General features: G+C 34.0%; 1 protein-coding gene across 1 annotated transcript in view; it reads left to right on the top strand.

Moving 5' to 3' along the window:
* Positions 1–22,900, top strand: part of LOC107709709 (regulating synaptic membrane exocytosis protein 2-like) — a 171,978-nt gene that overhangs the window by 123,647 nt on the left and 25,431 nt on the right. The window contains exons 27-28 of the mRNA XM_016514305.1: positions 9,305–9,408; positions 11,212–11,378. Coding sequence (XP_016369791.1) covers positions 9,305–9,408; positions 11,212–11,378 — 271 coding nt within the window. The remainder of the gene's footprint in view (positions 1–9,304; positions 9,409–11,211; positions 11,379–22,900) is intronic.

The raw sequence follows: 22,900 nt of genomic DNA on the forward strand, positions 1-22,900 counted from the left end.
GAGGAGACGCACGTGACTGCTCAGACAGGTTTGACCTCTGACCTCTCTGATCTTGACCCTGTCTGCTCTTTCCGCTCTTCCTCTGAATGATTTTGAACTCTGGCTTCAAGCTCTAAATCTCTGGATGAATAAGTGCAATCAATACAGTCAGGTGGAGTAAATGAGGAAGGTGAAAGTCAGTCAGCTGGTCAATAGACAATCTGGCACAAGGTTTTCTATACAGACGGTCATGGACTGACACTGCTGTGTATTTATTTGAATTATTAGGTTTTTCGCCACCCATCTATTATTGTAATATCAACTATTTTCGATAAACCCACCCGTAAATTATACATTAAAGAAAACACACTGTTTGGTTGCTTTTACATCTAAAACCAAATTAGTTATAAAATAAAGATCATCTATAATTTTAGTCTAGATAAATAAATCACAGTAGTTTAGCTCTATTATCTTTTCCTTCAAGAAACATCATAAATGCAATTTATTGATTAGTTATTTTTTAGTAAAAAAAAAAAAATATGTATTACCATTCAAACAGTTGAGGTTGTTTTGAAAGATTTTTTTGGTCTTTTATGTATTAAATAAATAATTTATAAAATGTTTAATTTATACAATTAAAAAGAAACTTTCTATTTTAATATATTTAAAAATTGTAATATATTTTATTTGAAATAGAATTATTTTTGTAACAATGTAAAAGTCTTTACTGTCACTTTTGATGTCTGCTCTTTCCGCTCTTCCTCTGAATGATTTTGAACTCTGGCTTCAAGCTCTAAATCTCTGGATGAATAAGTGCAATCAATACAGTCAGGTGGAGTAAATGAGGAAGGTGAAAGTCAGTCAGCTGGTCAATAGACAATCTGGCACAAGGTTTTCTATACAGACGGTCATGGACTGACACTGCTGTGTATTTATTTGAATTATTAGGTTTTTCGCCACCCATCTATTATTGTAATATCAACTATTTTCGATAAACCCACCCGTAAATTATACATTAAAGAAAACACACTGTTTGGTTGCTTTTACATCTAAAACCAAATTAGTTATAAAATAAAGATCATCTATAATTTTAGTCTAGATAAATAAATCACAGTAGTTTAGCTCTATTATCTTTTCCTTCAAGAAACATCATAAATGCAATTTATTGATTAGTTATTTTTTAGTAAAAAAAAAAAAATATGTATTACCATTCAAACAGTTGAGGTTGTTTTGAAAGATTTTTTTGGTCTTTTATGTATTAAATAAATAATTTATAAAATGTTTAATTTATACAATTAAAAAGAAACTTTCTATTTTAATATATTTAAAAATTGTAATATATTTTATTTGAAATAGAATTATTTTTGTAACAATGTAAAAGTCTTTACTGTCACTTTTGATCAATTTAATGAATCCTTGCTGAATAAAAGTATCAATTTCTTAAAAAAAAATAAATAAAATGAAATGGTAGTGTATGTTCCAAAAAAAAAATCTAAAAAAAACTTTCTTAAAATGCTGGAGATGTGCATTAAATTAGTGTGAATTTTATGTTTCTTTTGCTCTGAAATTTTTTTTTTTTTTCTTTTTTGAAAGATGATATGAAAGAAATGTGCACTGCATCACTGTATTTAATGTATTACTGAGCTAAATGCAAATGAGACGAGCATCGTCGGTGGCAAAGCAGGACAGCGTTTGTCTTGCTCTCAGGATCTCGGTCCAGAATAGCTTTCTGATAAGATGGTTGTGTGTGTGTTGGGGGGTTAATTTAATGAATCCTTGCTGAATAAAAGTATCAATTTCTTAAAAAAAAATAAATAAAATGAAATGGTAGTGTATGTTCCAAAAAAAAAATCTAAAAAAAACTTTCTTAAAATGCTGGAGATGTGCATTAAATTAGTGTGAATTTTATGTTTCTTTTGCTCTGAAATTTTTTTTTATTTTCTTTTTTGAAAGATGATATGAAAGAAATGTGCACTGCATCACTGTATTTAATGTATTACTGAGCTAAATGCAAATGAGACGAGCATCGTCGGTGGCAAAGCAGGACAGCGTTTGTCTTGCTCTCAGGATCTCGGTCCAGAATAGCTTTCTGATAAGATGGTTGTGTGTGTGTTGGGGGGTTAACAGGGTCCATATCAGGTCCGGTTAATGAATGTAACATCAGTGCATCCGTCTGTGTGGAATGGCATCATCTTGAGGGTGATTAATGCATATAAAATGTGCTTGGGTACACAAGATCATGCATGCAGGGTCGTGGCATGATTAATGCTGCGGCGAATCAAAGCACAGCTCAAGAGAACAATGAAGAACTGAGAAAAAAATGAGCCGTATCAGCAGATTGTGTTCTCTGTGAAGACACGGATAAAGAATTTGAATATGGAGAGGAGGAGGGTGTCCAATTAGCGCAAAGTGGCCTTAGACTTCAGAGCCATTATAAAAGATTCTAAACCAGCACTGAACAAATGATCTAAACAAGGATTCTGGGATATAGGGCTAAACTGGATCAGCAGGACACTTTTCTCCAGTGGGTGATTCAGAGATGAGTAAAGTCTAGGAAGTTCTCACTACATTCTTAAAAATAAAGGTTCCAAAAAGGGTTTTTTTTTTTTGCAGTGATGCCAGCCATTTTTAATTCCTCAAAGACACTTTCAGTGAGCAGTTCTTAAAAGAACCATTATTTTTCTTAGTGTAAAAACATTTTTAGTAATCTAAAGAACCTTTTTCCACTATACAGAACCTTTTGCAGAGTGGAAAGATTCCATGAATGTTAAAGGTTCTTCATAGAACCATCAACGCCAATAAAGAACCTTTATTTGTTTTTTTATTTGTAGTCAGTTTTGAGATTAACTATAGTGTTTTTTTTGTGTGTGTGTGTGTGTGTGTGTGTGTGATATTCTTTAAGGTAGATGCATTTAGCTTTGGCATGCTTACAGTAAATGGGAAGTGACAGCAATTTGTATTGCAGTTTCAGTCAGTTCATTGTTTAAGGCGAAATGAGCGACTTGCGACCGTTTCTGATGTGATGTGACTGTATTAAAGTTAAATTGTATAAAACTCGTGGCCATTTAGAGATTTATGCATCATTCATGGTGTGATGCATTATGCATTGCTGCAGATGATATACATTACAAATACCTGCAGACTGTCCACTCTAGCTGCAAAGAAAGCATTTTTGTTTTTTGTTTATTAATTATTTTTTTTATCAAATTGGAGTGTCTAAAGCAGGGTCAGTAATGGTAGAACAATTCAGTGGCCACCAATGATAAAACTGCTGTCAGGGGTTTTTGATTTAGTGTATTTGTTCACTGCCACACAAAAGTTTTGGTATGTTGGTAAATGTTTTTGAAAGAAGTCTTATGCTCTCCAAGGCTGCATTTATTTGATCAAAAATACAGTAAATCAGTAATATTGTGAAACAATATTACAATTTAATTGAATATTTGAATATATTGTAAAATGTAATTTATTACACTCTTAAAAATAAAGGTGCTTAAAAGTTCTTTACGGCGATGCCATAGAAGAACCATTTTTGGTTCATCAAAAAACCATTCAGTCAAAGGTTCTTTTAAGAACCATCTCTTTTTTACCTTTTTATAATCTGAAGAACAAAGAACCTTATGTGACACTGAAAGGTTCTTCAGATGTTAAAGGTTCTTTATGGAATCATTTAGACAAAAAAGGTTCTTCTATGGCATCGTGAAGCACCTTTATTTTTAAGAGTGTACTGTGATCAAAGCTGAATTTTCAGCATCATTACTCCAGTCTTCAGTGTCACATGATCCTTCAGAAATCATTCTAATATGCTGATTTGCTGCTCAAGACACATTTCTTATTATCAGTGTTGAAAACAGTTGTTCTGCTTCATATTTTGTGGAAAAAAAACTGTCCACAAAAGTCTGTATTTTCAGCCCTTGCTGAATAAAACTATACATTTAAAAAAAAAATAATCTTACTGACCCCAAAACTAAACCAATCAGGACCATGCGATTTTACATTTCAAAGTACTGCTTTAAACAAATTAACTGCCAGAATAATAATTTTGTTCAATGAATGGTTGTTGTTATTTTGCTTTGATATTGTCGCATATCTGTGAGTGTTGTGTAACATCCAAATGTCCCTAAAAACACATCTGATTGGCGTCAGGACCTGGTCTTGTCAAATGAAGGTTATTTCTCTTCAGGGTTTGTGGAGACTGTCCTCCTCCTTTCTTTCCACAGGTCTTTTTTAATTTATTCCTGACTGCATGTTCTATTAACATTCCTCTAGTGTTTCAGGGTTTGTTTTGAAGCAGGACTTTTCCCTCTGAACTGCGATTTATTTTGATTTTCTCTTTTTTAATGATCTTTTCTATCATGGAACTTGTGTTTGTGGGTTTTATCTGCTTGTCGTGTGCGTCCCTCATTTTGTTGTGTGGTGTTTTTGTTGTTGATGTGTTCCCTCCCGTGTGTTTTTGCCCCTGGTTTCTCGTCCTTCTTTCTGCATACCTCCTCTCACACCCCTCTCCTCTGTCTGTCTGTCCATCTGTTTTTGTGATGTGACCCCCTCACCCCTCACCCCCCCTCCCTCCCAGAAGACACGGACTCCCTCGGTCGGACAAACTCAGGTCTGTCCTTTCTTCTGCTTTGCCTTTTTTGTTTTCCTCCACGCCGTGTCCCAGCTCCTCTCTGTTTGTCGCGCTCCCGTTCAGGAACAATTCACCCAAAAATAAAAACTGATTTGTCATCTAGAGAATCTTAGACGAGCTAATGGATATTCCAGCAGGTCAGTGAGCAGTGTGAATATTAGGGTTAATCTCACAAAGAACATGTCTTTTCAATGGAAGCTTGTTTCCGTACATGGTATAAAAAAAAGAAAAAAGATGATTGCAGCTTGCAAGTTTATATTCCGTAATTCCTACTTCTTTTCTCAGAATTGTGATTCATAAAGTCCAATTCTGAGGAAAAAAAGCTCACCATTCTGATATTTTCTCACAATTGCGAGTCACCATTCTGACTTTATAACTCACAGTTGATAGTTTAAAGTGCGCAATTCTGAGAAAAAAGAATTGCAATTGTGAAAAAAACAATTGTGAGAAAAGAAACTCTTATTTAGCTTTTTTATGTTTAATTCAGTAGCAGAAACAAGTTTCCATATGTTTCCCCTCCAATTCAAAAGAAAAAATTAGAACTGATTTAAGTAATGAGATTTGGGCACTGTGTCAGTGCAAAATATCTTAATAGTACAAAAAAAAAAATTTATATACATGTGTGTGTGTTAATTAAAAAGGCTTAATTTTCTTTTAGTAAATTATATTAATATATTAAAACATTATTTTTTAAATTAATTTTATATAAATTATAATATGCATTAAAAATAATATAAATCAATAATATTAATAACGGAATACGATATCAATTAGAATACACTTTTACATATATTGTGTATATAGAGCTGGACATTTTTTGACACGCTTTGTGAGATTCAACCATTACCAGTTTGCACTGCAGTACACAGTTAAATCTATTCAAATCTACAGTAGCTGTTATCATTTTTCTATGTTGTAATGAGTGTAAAAACCATAGAGGAGTAAATGCTGGGACTGTGCCTGAAAAGCGAACACCATCTCTTTCTGCTGTTTGGTTGTCTTCACTGGCTTTTAAATCCATCACTCCTTCTCTCTGCCCTTTTTTTATGAGTGTTTTATTCACCTAGTTTCTTTATTGCAAATCGTAGGAGTTACTGTTTGCTGTGAAGCTCCTGAGCTTCCTTATCAGCTCTAGTCATAATCATGTGTGATTATGATCGTGTGTTATTTTAAAAACATTTCAAAATAGTGGCGTTCATTGAGTGATAAAATACTTTTTCAGCAGCCTTGGTTCTGGAATTATTTTTCCCAATCATGTTCTCCATAGGGACTTCAAAAAAAAAAAAAAAAGAATTAACATCAGAAACTGTGTTTAAGACTGTGTGTTTAATGTCTTTTGTGAGCACTGAAACATTCTTAATGACATAATTGAATCAAGCATGGTACACAAGTCATTTTAACTTATTGTTAACAATTATAAAACAATAGATATGAAAATTATTCAAAATATTCCTATATTCTCTCTACTATTCAAAAGTTTGGGATCAGTACGATTTTTAAATGTTTTCAAAAGAAGGATCTTATGCTGACTAAAGCTGCTTAAAAATATAGTAAAAACAGTGAACTATTGTTACAATTTAAAATGACTGTTTTCTATTTTATTGTATTTTAAAAATGTAATTCCTGTGATTTTCAGCATCATTACTTCAGTCTTCAGTGCCACATGATCCTTCAGAAATCATTCTAATATGCTGATTTTTTTAAATTTTTTTTTATTTTTTATGAATAAATGTATATTATATATTTGAAGTAGAACTCTTGTAACAGCAAACAATATTGCCATTTAGAGTTTCATCATTTTGATCAATTTTAATGTGTCCTTGCAGAATAAAAGTAATAATTTCTTTCAAAAACAAACATTCTTAACCCGAACCTTTTGAACAGTATTGTATATATACAAATGTAAGCTGTGTGAGAGTTTGAGACTGATTGTTTTTTGTCATTCATAATGTTTTATTGCAGTGGGACAGTCAATGATGAGCTTTTTTTTTATAGAGATTTTCATTTCCACAGTACATGATCCTTCAGAAATCATTCTAATATGCTGATTTTTTTTTATTTTTTTTTATTTTTTATGAATAAATGTATATTATATATTTGAAGTAGAACTCTTGTAACAGCAAACAATATTGCCATTTAGAGTTTCATCATTTTGATCAATTTTAATGTGTCCTTGCAGAATAAAAGTAATAATTTCTTTCAAAAACAAACATTCTTAACCCGAACCTTTTGAACAGTATTGTATATATACAAATGTAAGCTGTGTGAGAGTTTGAGACTGATTGTTTTTTGTCATTCATAATGTTTTATTGCAGTGGGACAGTCAATGATGAGCTTTTTTTTTATAGAGATTTTCATTTCCACAGTAACGGTGCATTTTTTGATTAGTGGATCTCTCCTAAGAATGATGGGTAATTTGGCTATTTAATGCTATTTTATATAAATGAAATTGAATCACACTACTTTGTTGTTTAAAATGAATTTCTCTATGGAGAACAGGAATGGGATTTTTTACCTCCTGAACCCGTTCTTGGTTATGGCTTGAGCTAATGAAGCTGGCTTCTTGACAGCATAAGTGCAGATATATCACATCGTAGCTATTTTCAGAAGGTGTTAATGTCAATTTCAGTTTTATTTGCATCAACTTTCATCCTTTTTTTTAATGGGGTGCCCCCCACCCCCCAATCTATCTTTGAACAACTTTAAAGCAATAGAGAGAGTTTAGAGAATGAAGTGTGTTGTATGGTTTTGGCATTGCAGATATCTAAACTTTTGAATACGGATTGACTTTGAGGAAGGTTTCCCATGCTGCAAAGCTTTCTGAAAGTGATTTCAGTTGTGAAGGTGGCATTAAGCTAAAAAAATATCCTACATGTATGAACTTTACACTATAGCGCTGCAATTAAATCCAATTAATCTAATGATTCTGAGAGCACTAATCATTGGGTAATTTGCTGAACATGTTAATTACTTAACAGCACAATTGCTATTGGAAAGAAAAAATTGCTAATGACATTTATGGCACCTGCGCCGACAAAGACGGGTGTAGTTCTTGTAGTTGCTTGTGCAAACGGGCTGCTTAGTTGTAGCTTGTTGCTTTGCAGTCGGAAAGGTTTCAGACATTTATATGACTTTTTGCTATACGAACAAACATCAAATTGTGCTTTAAACCCAAAATTAGTCTCAGTATTAGTCTTAGTATTACAGAGACTCGGGCCAGTAAGGATCCACCCTAGAAACTGTATAGTAACATGCTGAAAACAACCTAGAATACCCTTGTAACTGCTTACCCTAGCGACCAAATAACATGTTAAAAACCCACCGAACACCCTAGCACTGCATAAAAACATGCTACTGTCTCATAAAACACCCTAGCAACCATTTAGAGTACCCTAGCGACCACATAACATACTAAAAACATTTAGAACACTAAGGCCCGGTTTCACAGACAGGGTTTAGCCTAAACCAGGATTAGGCCATAGTTCAATTAGGACATTTAAGTCATTTTTATAAACGTGCCTTTGAAAAAAACATTACTGGTGTGCATCTTGAGACAGGCACTGATATATTTTAAGATCAGTCAGTGCAAGTTTCTTTCAGTTGAAACTTGCACTTTAGTCTAGGACTAAGCTTAAGCCTTCTCTGTGAAACCGGCGGAAATGTATTTAGTACTAAATTATACTAAACTCTAAAATATACCACAAAATAATTTAATTGAACTTTGCACATGCACTTAATATATTTTATGCTCTGATTTATTAATAGTGAATGATTCTTTAACATTCAGATGCGGTAAAGTGTGTGTCAGGTTTGTGTGACTTGTGAAGAGTTTATTACACAAGCAAACTCTCATAAAAATACCTAAAAAAGATTAGTTAGCTTCTTGATTATTGAACACCGTACTGTCCCCTCTGTAATTTGCTACAATAATTTTATTTATATATTTTTTTCTTCTCTGTGCTGCATGATTTACAGTATGAAAATGTGTGGAGAAATTTACACAGCAGCTTCTTTAATAATGGTAACAGGCATTTCAATGTTTTTTTTTTTTTTTTTGATGGAACAGTTTGGTTTTAAACAGACAGATGTCTCATATGCTCAGATGGTAACTAAAGGGTTAGTTCACCCAAAAATGAAAATTAGCTTGTGTTTTACTTACCCTCGAAGCATCCTAGGTGTATATGACTTTCTTCTTTCAGACGAATCCAGTCGGAGTTATATTAAAAATTGTCTTTGATCTTTCAAGCTGTTTAATGGCACTCAGCGAGTGTTGCAGTTGAACAGTCCACAAGTCGTCAAATAAAGCTCGCGCATTCATAATAAAACGTGCCGCAGACGGCTCTGGGGGGTGAATAAAGGCCCCCTGTAGCGAATCCATGAGTTTTTGTAAGAAAAATATCCATATTTCAAACGTAATAAACACTTTTCTCTCACTTCCGCTGACTGTCATACACACTGAAGCCGTTCCGGCGGATGACGCAGCACGTATGCGCAGCCTCTGAGATATGCTAGTCTCGCGAGTTTGTGTATAAGAGCAAAGGAAGCAAAGTTTCCTTACTTTAGCAAAGGAAAACAAAGCGTTGTGCATTACTGTTGTAGATGGGAAAGATTTCTTTATTAAACCATTCCACCTCATTCAGACGCTTCATTAATGAGGCACTTTTTCAACAACCTTCCAAAAACGTCTGCTGTGATCCATAGGTGCTATGGATGTTGAGGAGCGGACGCGGCAGATGAAACTGAAGATGAACAAGTATAAACAGGGAACGGGCTCAGACTCCAGACTGGAACAGGACTATCACAAGGCAAGTAAATGTGGTCTACTGCTCCAGTTCTTAATGTGAAAAACTGTTCAAAACTAACTTTTTAAATGATTCAAATGGTTATACTATAGTTAATGTAAGTAAATGCTTCTGTTCATCACTCATTTAAACTCCGTTAGATAAATGAGTGTGTTTTCTTGTTTTCTAGTTGTAATATTTGTATTTCGAATCAATTTAACTGTTTAAGTTGCAGTCACGCTACTTGAGATCATCACAGTGAAATAATACTCCTGGTTGCTTGAATAATAATAATAATTAATATTTGTATTATATTTTTTTATTTAAATACTCTCCCTTTAAAAAATTTAAATGTTCACATAGACAAGGTCATTTTTGTTTTGATTTATTAATCTTAAAATATATGCATGCTTGTGTATGTGTATATATTTTATTTTATTTTATATCATTTTATTTTATTGTATTTTCCAAGCTCTTCTTTAACCCCCTTAAAAAGCATCAGTTTAGCTAGCTACTTTTTGCTTGTAGCTTTTAGTTTAGCTAACTAAGTTAATCTAGGTCCAGGTAGTCAGAAAAGCAGAGCACTTTTCAGCCATTCACAATGCTTATTTGAACTTAAGTGATCATAGATTAAACTTGATGTGTGTTTGGTGACCCACTTCCCGCAGTTGTGAAATTTTTATAGGTCTATATAGTCTTCCAGGTTTAGGGTCTCTGTTCAGGATATACATTAGTATTTGTGTACACAAGACATTGTGCTGAGATTCAGTGCCATATACAGCCATATCGCCTTCCCATTGTATCCTTTTAAGTGTGTGGTATGAAGCATTGTACAGGCCCATGAGTTCGGCAGGATTCTATTAAAAGCAGGTAAAGACTCGGTTTGTTTGGTCTGTCTGATAGAGGCGCCATTTAGGACATAATGTTTATAATCAGCATAGCGAGCCATGAGCAATTTATAAATAAATGTTACACAAGATCCCACAATACTGTACCTCTCCATGTCTATCCAAGAGAGAATAGCCAGGAATTCCTTAGTGTAAACGCAGTGGCTTTTCATTTTAATGATGCTTGTTGTCTTTTTTAGGGTACTTAAAATTTTTTTAAAAATTAAATAAATTTTTTTTTTGTTAAAAATTATGTATTTGTGCTTTTATCCAAAACAAGCTACTTTGCATTCAGGGTAAACATGTTATCAGTTCATGCATTCCTTGGGAATCAAACCCATATTGTACAGTTTGAGCTTAAGGAATGCTCATGAATTTATTTTTGAATTGTATTATTATTATTAGTCATGTATTATGTATTTATTTTTATATGAATTAATTTTTATTTATTTGTTATTGTTTTTTATTTTTATTTATTATTATTTGTTTGTTTGTTGATATTTTAAATTATTTTTTAATTTTATTTATTTATTTTGAATTTATTATTATTATTATTATTTTTTAATTATCATTTATTTTTGAATTATTATTATTATTGTTGTTGTTTATTTTATTTTATTTTTTATTATTGCTGCTGTTGTTATTGTTTTTTAATTATTATCATTCATTATTTTAATTAATTGTATATATTTTAAATTAAGCTCTTACTTTGTGTGAAATTTTTGTGCCACTAGCATGGAAGTAATGCATAGAAAAGTAACAATAGTTTCACATTACCCCCCAAAAAATCCTACCGTCATTTTTGCCCTTCTCCCCATTTGCTATTGGACAGATAAGTGAAAAAGAAAGCGCCACTTCGCCTCTAAGCCCTTTAACCCCTTTGTATTTTCTGTTTGTTGTCTGTAAGCACCTGACCGCATGTGTTGTGTTTGTTCTGCAGCGTTCGGGCAGGGATCCTCAGCGGGGAGAAATCCTCTCGGCCAAGTCTTCGGACAGTGATGTCAGCGACGTGTCCGCTGTGTCGAGAACCAGCAGTGCGTCTCGATTCAGCAGCATGAGCTACATCTCAGTCCAATCAGAACGGCCGCGGGGCAGCCGCAAGATCAGGTGAGACGGCCTCTTCTCGATTCAGGATCACTGTCAAACCTGTGCGTTACAGTTTAGTCCAGGTATAGTCCACAGCGAGGGCTGTTCTTTGAGGCCATGTACATACTGTGTTACCGCATTTATTTGCAGGAGTGAATTCCTCATGTTTTGGCGTCTCCTGGCTGTAAACAAGAAACATGGATGACAATAGTTTAACTAATAGTTAATAATAGTGTAATAGTTTGTTTTTTTGGACCAAACTAAAGTTACACTATTAAAGTATTTATTATTGAATGAGCTTTTTTTTTCTTTTTTTTTTCATATTTTCAGTTTTCATTTATTTATCTTTTATGTGATTAAACCATTTCTATTTATTTATTTTTATTTGTTTGTTTTTATATTTCTATTTAGCTTTATTTTTATTTCTATTTTAGTTTTAGCAATTTTAGTGCTTACTACTTTATATCCGTTTTTTGTTAAAATGTTTCATCTAATATTTATATTTTGTTATGTTTCAGTTTTATTTCAATATCTAAAATCATTTAAAAGTTATTGTTTAATACTTTTAGATTCAGTTTTAGTGAACAAATAACAACAATGCTGGAAAAACCATTATCATTTGGCAGTTATTAGTAAACCGAGGCACCATATTAATGCAAGTTTAGTCTCAGCCTCATGCGCTCATACCACGCACCGTTCGTTCATAGACCGTCATATGCATATTGCACACATAACTAGCAAAAGCTATCCAAAACCCTGCTGTTTTAATTTCATTGACCTGCTTCTAGGAACTGCCTTACCAGTCCGCCCGGAAACGTAGTCTTATTTACCCAGTTTATGCACCATTCAGAACTGAAAATGCCTTATTCCAGTTTCATTCCTGAAATTGAATTGAGAATGCAAGGAAGTTAAATTGAAATTCAAAGCAATTCATATGTGAAATAATCAATACTTACTGCTTGATGAACATTAATTTTAATGTTCCAACCTTAAATGTCTTAAATGGCTTCTAAAAACAAAACTGACTGTGGTTGGTCACTTCAAACAGTCTCTTTCAGTTAAAGTGGACAGTTCTTAGCCAAAATATTGGTCTGATTACATGAAAATTGAATTCTACATCAGTGCTATAAATATTGTTGGCTCTGTAATGAATTGCTTGTTATGTTTCTCATTTGTAAGTCACTTTGGATGTAAGTATCTGCTAAACTGGTATCCAAATTTGCGAATGGGTCAAGACGTATCTCACATCTGAATCTTCCAGATGTACATTTGGTTATAGAATGAGGTTATCGCTCCTATAAATACCTGCTGTGTGCAGAACAGGATTAAGCACTCAGAAAAGGAGTGATGATCATATTTAGCTGCAGTGTGTACATGGCCTGAGAGAAACAGCAGCTCTGTAGGCTTCATCATTTTCTGGGTCTGAGGGCGTTCAGGATTGGGTTCAGTTTAGGTGAGTTTGGCTCCTAATCAATGCAGACTATACATTTTACAGTCATTACATTTTCAATTGTATATGTACTTCCTTTCAAATGTTTGGGGTCAGTTAGATTTTTTTTTTTATTCAGTAAGCATACATTAAATTGATCAAAATTTACAGTAAAGACATTTACATGTTACAAAAGATTTCTTTCAAATAAATGCTCTTCATTCAATCAAAGACTCCTTAAGAACATATCATGTTTCCACAAAAATATGAAATGGCAAATGGTTTAAACTGATAATAGGAAGAAATGTGTCTTGAGCAGCAAATCAGCATATAGAATGACACTGAAGACTGGAGTAATGATGCTTAAAATTCAGCTTTGCATCATAGGAATAAATCACATTTTAAAATATATTCAAATAGAAAACCAGTTATTTTAAATTGTAATAAGATTTCACAATATTACTGTTTTTACTGTATTTTTGACTGAATAATTGAAGCCTTGGTAAGCATAACAGACTTCTTCAAAAAATATTGTACTGACCTCAAACTTTTGAACGGCAGTGTACTTTCATAGCGTTTGTCTGTCGTCCGACATTTTCATAATTCGCTCCATGTCAGTCAACACAAAGTTACATTTACTGAAATGCTAGCAAATAATCTCCAGCAACCTAGTGCACTATCATATAACATACTAGACTTGAATATTTAAGTTCTGCAAGCTGTGAAACACATTCTGTTCTGTTTTATGTGCTTACTGTCTGGCTTCTGTTGTTTTTACTGTTTGCATTGCGTTATTTTGTTGTGTTGTCATTCATTCATTCTTACTTTACTGTTTACATTCAAGTAGTGTTGACACCTATACTGTGCTTCATTTTTGTTCTGCGTGCTGCTTGCACCTCTGCTTCTACTTCTGCCAGCCACACCCACAGCAATGCAGTGCAGGGGCGGAGCCTCTCCAGGGAGGGGGAGGAGTCGGTTGGGGCGGCGTTACAGGATGAACAGGAGGAAGGAGGATTAGAGGAGGACAGAGGGAGGAAGAGAGGAGGGGGGAGGGCAGGAAAGCTGAGGAGACGGACAGATAGTGTAGACAAAGAGGAGGTGGAGCTGGAGGAGGAGTCTGAAGAGGGCGTGGCCCAGAGGACGGTCTCCGAGACGGACCTCAGGTAAACTATAGCCATGGCAACCAGCTGTATCTTATACGGTAACTACAAGACATTCCATTGGACATAAACATACTACTTGTTTATTTTGTTCATGCCTAAACAAGGTGCACTTGAATGGTTTTCAGACTTTCCAAGTTTTACCCTTAAAGTGATAGTAATTTTGGAAGAAAAAAAAAGATAGAGTATATTAATTATATTTAAAAGATTTGTCAAAAGTACTATTACTATTAGTATTTATTTATTTATATAAAATACTGGTAAATAAAACTAAATATTTACAAACATTACATCCAGTGTTATTTTTTAGTGTCATTGTGGTACTACTATAATTTTCACTAATATTTGAATTAGTTTTATTTTATATATATATCTATATATTTTAAAGTTTTAGTACATTTTTATTAGTTTTTTACAACAACAACAACAATGACAATAATAATAATAATAATTATTATTATTATTATTATTATTATTGTTTTTATTTTTATAGAGCAGATTATTTGTGCATATTTAGGATGAGAACCAAACATAACATAGTTCAGTGCTATCATGCAGAGTTGGGAATAGGGAATTGGACAGTTGTAGAATTGGGTAATTAAGTCAAGGATAGCTTCTTTATTGTGGGATGACCTAAATAATAATGTATTCCAGATATAGCTTGCTGGAAACTTGAACTAAAGCTGCCAACTCAAATCCAGTGAAATGAGTGTATAGATACAGTAGATGGCCAGCCATGGTGGCTCATGATGAATGAATCAGCCCTGTTTCAGCCCTAAGGATAAAATGTCAAAATTTGGTTGAAATTATGTTACATTGTCATTCAGTGTAACACAATATTTATGTAAAAATTCAAACAACATGCTTATTCTGACATGTACATATTGAAATATATAAAAGAATAAGGGAGTATATTACAATTTATTGGGTTTTAAATGAGTAAAAAATTCTTACTGACAAATGGGCAAAACCTAGGATAGTGGCAAATTTTAAAAATGTAAAATTACAACTAATTAGTATTTGGGGTGAAAGTAATTAGTCCTGTTTCAGCCCTATGCTGCTGCTGCTTATGTGTTTAGTGTCTGTATGGTATTTTAATGTGCTGCGACTAAAATTCAACACTCATGATGGCTTTATTTGAGGTTTATTAAGAACTTGTCATGAAATGTGTTTTATTTCAATGTCTCCAGACCTTCTAATAACCCTTTTATCCATGTGAAGGCCTCCATTCAGATACAGCTTCATACTCTGTTGATCTTATTATGCATGTTGACCTTATTTTCACGACAATTAAGCAGTCCCTGATTCTATGTTATTTAGAGTTAGATTTTGTATTTGATGTAATTTTATTTTATACTGTAGCTAACAGCCAATCTCAATTAAAATGAAAAACAGTATTTAATTTTTTTTTTCAGTTTTTGTTTTTTTTAAAGTGTAATTAGTCTTTTAATGTGTCATAAATTGATTTTTGTTGTAAATATGCCTGACAAGATTGTTACATTGAATGACATTTTAGTGGGTCTCTTCTGTAAATCTGGGAAAAATGTATGATATAAATTTTTTGCTCGGAAAAACAAAAACACAGTTGCAATTAAATTAATCAGAAAACTTTTAAATTTTTTGGGGAAAAACAACAACAATTGAAAGCAGTATTACACTTATTGTTTTTATACTTTAGCCCTTTTTCGTCTTTGACCCATATATATTAACAAAAGAGATGTATACATATATACAGAGATATGTTATTTTATGTTTATTCATTTTTATTTCATTTTTAGTTATTGTAATACATCAAGTTTAACAAAATAACAAAATATTGAAAAAGTTTTATATATTTTATTTTACTTAATTTTTATTAATTTAATGTTTTAAACAATGTTTATTGTTTATATCATTTGTTTATTTATTTATAGTTTTTATTGTAGTTTTAGTTGACTATAATAAACCTGGCTTTTTTGGTTTTGTAATGTCATTTCGTTTTTAACTTAAATATAAACTTAAACAACTTAAAGTAAAAGAAAGAATAAATAAATAAATCTTACATTACAGTAATTAGAATGAGATTTTTTATTTATTTTGCATTTACTACATTTAGTAATGAAGAACATAGGCTTAATTGTGATGAAATAATGCCAATAATGTCATGAAAAACAGGCTTAATTTTCTCTATACAAAGTATAATATCTTCTTTCTTTTGATTTCTTGATGAACTAAGATTCACCCATATATGTACCAGGGGTCCATCAGTCCAGCTCTTTCTCTCTCCGCCATATTTGTGATATTTCTGAGCTCATGTTCATCATCTCTCAGTGTTGACACTGCACTTGTCATCTGGGCCTCTGAGCGATGCATTAGACTCTGATCGAGTTTGTAATGAGGGAGATAGGAACACGATTTTCTTTGTTAATAAGTGACTGGAAGCATACACAGACCTTTGAAGCGTATCGTTGATCATATTGCGCTAAATGAACATGCGAATGGATGGACTCAGATTGTGTATAAGGAATAGTGATTTAGCTGAAGAGGCAAAAAGTGTTTGCCTTCAATGTCATGCGTTCTTCAGGTGATCTTTCTGTGTGTCTGTGTTTACTGAGGCGTGTTGGATCAGCCAATACGTGCTTTGAGAAAACAGGAAGTGATGTCAGCGGCGATTACATTGACGATGGTGGAAGAGCCACAGGCACTGTCTGCCTCATTAGGTGACTTTTGCAATATATAAGAGGCATGTGTTCTGGTGGAAGTTTTCTGTGGGTTAGTTACGCTATCTCATGACTAATATACAGCAATCGGAAAAAAGAAGGAAAACAAAGCCATAAAGAGGTTACTTAGCATTGCCTTACAAGGCACAACAGAGTCACTGAGGTTTGTGAGTGGTTGCTGAAGCTTGTGTTCACAGCACACAGACGGTCATGAGATGTTTCAACTCTTTTTGACTCAATAATTTCTATTGGTTTCTGTGGTGTTATTAGCCTCTTGCCAGACGATTTCAAATCAGATTTTCAGCCAATAGGATAAGAAAATTAGGTTTAATTCTCTTTAACTTAATAACTAAATCCTTAAAGAAAATAATGAATTATTAAAAGTAAAAAAAAAATCAATTGAGTACAAATATCACATTTTATTCAGATAAAATACGAAGATATTTTAAGACACATTACAATAAAACACTTTACAATAAGATCCATCTGTTAAAATTAGTTAATGAGCAATGCATTTGTTACAGTTTTTATTAATATTTGTTAACATTACTTAATAAAAATACAACTGTTCATTTCAATAATATTCCCATGCAACTTTATATTTTAATAATGCATTAATAAATGTTGAAATTAAACGGAACAATGAAAAATACTTCTAATGCATTTATTAATCTTAGTTAATGTTAGCTAATTTAGTTAAATCAAGTTACCAAAAAGTGTTACCGAGATGTTATTGTGGCAGAATTCAATTTAGATACAAAAGTGGCTTCCAGAGTCAATTTATTTTCGTTTCCTTTCCATATCTTTGACCACAATCCTACAGTCCACAGTAATCTGTCAGTCAGTCTTTCAGTTGCTTCTCTTTGATTTTGACCCTGTGTTCTGTTGTGCTCGATATAAGCTGTTTTCAAATGCAAATTAGAGTCCTGTTTGATAGACTCTGTCTCATTCTGTGCTGCCTGCAGTGGGTAAGTTTTGAGCTGATGAGGTGACTTGGCTGTATAGTTGCTGTGGGCATTAGGTGGTACTTGAAATGCTCCTTTGATGGTAGAAAAATGATAGGATTTAAATATGGCCGAAAGCGTAATTATTATTTTAATGTTTTTTAATTGAAAACTTTTCTTTAAACATTTAATTCATATATGTTAATGATAATATTATCATCTCATTGCTATTTCACATTCAACACCATCATTAATGTGAAACCCAAGCTTCTGTGATCAGATACTAATGCTGACTTTCTGCTCTGTATCAAATCATTAGCATCTCATTTTCAGCAATGTCAATTAGAGACCGTCTGAATAAGCTTTGAAAGCTAATTCTTAATTTGCAGGATGCTGTAGACACTTTCCGTTTTCAAGCACGAGAAAAGATATATGCTGTCGTCTCTACCACGTTTTCAGTATTTGCCATTTTTGATCAGGACTGAAAGTCGATGATGGGACTAAATTTCATTAGCATCGCCTGCAGCGGTTTAGCGCCGCGTCACATTTCATTTAAAGGTCAGTTCTCTATGGAGTAGAGCGGAGAACATCATAGCGCTGTTCTAAAAACCCAGTGAGCTTCTAAGGCAGCATCTTGAAAAAATATATATATACAGTTAAACAGTGAAACTGGCCACTGTTCTTCAGAAAAATCCTCCAGGTCCAGCAAATTCTTTGGTTTTCCATCTTCTTTTGCATATCTGAACCCTTCATTTTCACACTGATGACAACTAAGGGACTCATACGCAACTATTACAAACAGTTCAAACATTCACTGATGCTCCAGAAGGAAACCCGATGCATTAAGAAAACTTTTTGAATTTGAAGATCAGGGTAAATTGTACTGTACTTTGTCTTCTGGGAAACATGTAAGTATCTTCTGTGTCTTCTGAAGGGCAGTACTAAATAAAATAAAAAAATATATATATAAATGATAATTAAAATAAGAAAAATGTACACATCTTCATCCTGTTCAAAAGTTTTTGAAGAGGTGGTTGATTGCGATTTCACTTTTTTAAGGTTAGTTGGTGTGTAATGTTGCTGTTTGAGCATAAACAATATCTGCAAAGTTACGAAGCTGAAAGTTCAATGCAAACGGAGATATCGTCTTTTAAAATTCTGGCGGTTTAATGCCTACAAAAACTGCTGGTAGGGACTACAACAAGTTACTTCCCGGGTTCGTGACATCACAAACCCAGATAAACCCCGCCCTCGGGAAAAGGCAGCAAAGGGGGCGGGGCCATGCTGCGCTGCTTTAGAGAAGAGGAAGAGAAAACTAGAGGTGCAGGTAAAAATCTGTTCATATATGAATCGCGATTCTGTCTTCTAATGATTCTAATGGATTCACAAGTTTCAAAATCAATGTTCTAAAGCAGCGGTTCTTAATACTGTTCCTCGCGTCCCCCTGCTCTGCACACGCTCTGCATCTCTCATAGCTATGAGAAGCGTTAAACATGGACACGGTACTGTATTAAAGCTTTAATCAGGATAAAAATGTATATTAAAAGCTAACATAAGCAGTAGCATTTACAAATAACACCGTATCTAAAAGTATGAGACAACAACAAAAAAAAATCAAAGGCCTACCATTAAAAGCCGTGTTCTGCACGATCCTCTTCAATAATATCCTCTGTTTCTCAATCGGGCTCAAACTGATAAGCGATATTAACGACGTCGTTGTTTACAATACAACCGGAGCACATGCTGCTGAGGTGAGGGGCGGGACGTTTAGACGCGCACTAGAGGCGGTTTAGCCAATCACAACACACTGGGCTAGCTAACCAATCAGAGCCCATCGCCTATTTCTGAGGGCGGGGCTTCATAAAAACAGGAAAAGATCAGCCCGCTTCTCAGAGAAGGGACAGAGCGGTGTGGAATAAAGACATAAAAATTATGTCAAAAATAATGCGTTTTTTTTTTTTAAACGAAGCATTAACACATGTTAGACTGCACCCCATAAACATAATCAAGCCTCGAAAAAAAACAGTGAACCACCCCTTTAAGGCATTGCGTTTCCTTCTGGCATTAACATGAGTCAGTACTCTAGCTTAAACATGCACAGCACATACAAATAGTGGATAAAGTAGTGCTTTTTAAATAAATTTGAAAATTTGTATTAGTACCTTTTATTACCACCTGTCCACTGACCTTGTCATAATGCATTGGAATCTGGGATTGCCTTTTCCATGAAGGATACAGAACAGAATGTAGAACGTAGCCAAAAGCATGTATCCTAAAATGCAACAGCATTGTTCTGCCAGCCAGATTTTGAAATAGCCTTTGTGTCAAGAATGCACACATAAGTCCTTAAAATACTACCTATGTGGGCAGCTCACATTTTAGAATGGAACTTAGAACTTTGTTTTTGTGCTATTCACTTGACCTTTTTTTTTTTTTTATCTCAATAATCGTGACCCGTGTTTGCTGACAGATCAGATCTTGACACATTCTCTATATTTGCTAACTTTTAGGAGAGGATGTGTGATAGTTAAAATTTTTACTTTATATTTTGTGTTTGTTAAAGCAAAACCAAGGTTTTTTTCCCCCTATGATTGTAAAATGAAGATACAGTAAAACTGTCAACATCTTTCATCCATCACTTTTCCACCATGTCAGTTTCCAAAAAAAATTAATAAATAAACTAGTGTGTTGATAAAATACTTTATTAGTGTGCAGCTCAAGGGCAGATTTTATTTTATTCAGGCCATCAGAGCCCTTGTGTATTTAACATGAAAAGTGGTGATGGTTGAATTTCATGTCATAAATGAATTTGGAGTCCTTAATGGGCCACATTCATTTAGACAGACATTTAACTGAAACGCCAAGGACCCAGGGCACCGTTTCCATAGAAAATGCTTTTCTGCATCACCTCTTCTATATAAACTCAAGGACAGAGATGGTGCCCGCACTATTCTGTCTTTTTGTCATCATATCTGTTGCGTCCCTTCCCACCCTGCACAGTATGTTATTATTATGCGTTCATACAGGTCGCACGCTTCAGACATTATGCAGGTTACATCTCACGGTGAAATATGACCTGAAGTTTGTTGCAAATTTGAAGGCATGGTTGCGCAGTTACACAGTGCATAGCTATCATAGCAAGGCTATGAAATGCCATGAACCTGAAAAAATAAATCCTAAAAGCATGCACATTCCGTCAAGGAGAGAGGATGGTTTATGCTTACTCTGGTTTTAGCACTTCAGTGGTCCAAATTTGAGGCGTAGAATGCCTCTAAATCAAGAAAATGGACCCGAGCCACTGCGTGCACACAAAAAAATAGCGCGCAGGTATTGTTTGGTGTAAAGGAAGACCGTGGCCTAGATGAAAATGCACTTAGTAAAATCTGCATGAAAAAGGAACAGTCTGTTCAGCTGTGGATGAGTAAAAACATCCCCGGAGAGACACTGTGATGCTCCAAGTACATTTGCCTGAGGGATGGTCTTATCTGCCAAGACCTCCTGATAGGCCATCAGGAGAAGCTTTGGATGGAGTCTGTGGCCTTTGGTATGAGTGATTTCCACTTTGGCTGTAGCCGTAATGTCCTTTTGTGATCATATGATCCTGATGTAATTCGGTGGCACATGGTCTCGCTGACAGTGATGCTCAGGTGACCTTCTAAGTCAAATTAGATGAGCTGATATTGTCATCAGGCGGTAGTTGGAAAACTATGGTTCTGTTCCAAAACCTAGTGAGCTGCCTTCCTGCTATACTGTTTACGTATGCATTTTTAACATTTTATTTTAATTCTATTTTTTATTTTATTATTTTATTTTGATTAATTTTTTTATTTTAAATCACACCCAATAAGTCAATTTTATATTTTGAATCAAGCCCCGTGAGTTTTGTTTTATTTATTTATTTGTTTGTTTGTTTTTTAAGGCCAATGTTGTAAGGCCAACATTTCAAGATAGCTGATTTCTTCATTTGGAGATTTACTTCAAAGAATCAGATATTCAAATCAAATCTCATAAGTATTTTATTTTATTTATTATTTTATTTCTTTTTTTTTTTCATTTTATTTTATTTGCAGAGCAGGTAAGGCCAACATTTTAAGATAGTGCTCATTCAAAGCATGTACGTCTTTTTGTTTGTTTGTTTATTTATTTATATTTATTTAATGCAGAGCAGGTAAGGCCAACATTTCAATATAATTATGGTAGAGATTTTTTTTTTCAAACCAATTTTTAATAAAGTGAATTAGTAAATACTAATATTTTAAAAGAACAGTATCGTTATTTCATTCTAGGAGTCATTCAGTGTTGCCATTTGTGATGGCCCTGACTACAGGTTAACTCAATAGTGCACATCCGTTCACATACTGTGTACACTGTCGCATCTCAATGAATGGTCATACTTCATAATATTACGCCAGGTACTGCTCTGCACTGGCAGCCTTTTCAGAAGGCCGCCTTTATTAATCGCTGAGAGAGTTTTCTAGAGCTGACCAGATTCAAACACACCAAAGTGCCTGAAGCCATCAAGGCATTAGTAATCCTCCAGTAAACAACCTGTGCGGTTTGTCAGAATGCTCAATGATCCGTTACAGATAGTGTGTGACTTCTCTTTACACTGCCACAGACCATGTGACCTGTTTGTTCCTCTGGTCACTGTGGTTTCGAGTTTAGAAGTGTTTAAAAAAGATGCAATTGCAGTTAAATCTACGATCTAAAACTGTGGCCTGTTTTCAGATTGATTGGGTAAACTCTGGTGAATTTGCGCCACCATTGATTATAGGCTACTTTACATTTAGATTTTTATTATTATAGCTTTTTAAATATTAAAGTCCCCATGAAATCAAAATTAAAGTTTTTTGGGTGTTAGTATCAATATGTTAATCTTAAGGTTATCAATAAGGCAGTGTGCTCCAAAACAGTGACAAAATTCGCATTTAGAAGATATAAGCATTCAAAGCTTGCAGTTCGTCACTTCCGCCAAAACGGCTCAACGATTTTTTTGACGTCACATCGTACTTCAGCTTCTCATGAAACTTTCTGTCCAATCAAATGCAGCTGTGATATAAACAAACGCTATTGGCTATTTTAAAAAGGGGCGGGGCTGCTTGATATGTCCCGCCCTGTCTTCCTGTTTCAGTTAAAATGACGTCAACACATAGAGTAACGCTGCGTGTTTCTAAGCATTTCAGGGGACATTTAAAGGTGTTTGACCGATTCAAGGAGAAATGCTTATTTTTCTATTTTTTCAGTTGTGTAGTCAAACTGTCTCTCTCTCTCTCACTCACTCACTCACTCACTCTCACACACACACACACAC

The sequence above is a fragment of the Sinocyclocheilus rhinocerous genome, unplaced genomic scaffold (genome assembly GCF_001515625.1).
Source record: "Sinocyclocheilus rhinocerous isolate Xijiao unplaced genomic scaffold, SAMN03320098_v1.1 scaffold282, whole genome shotgun sequence".
NCBI classification, from domain to species: Eukaryota; Metazoa; Chordata; class Actinopteri; order Cypriniformes; family Cyprinidae; genus Sinocyclocheilus; species Sinocyclocheilus rhinocerous.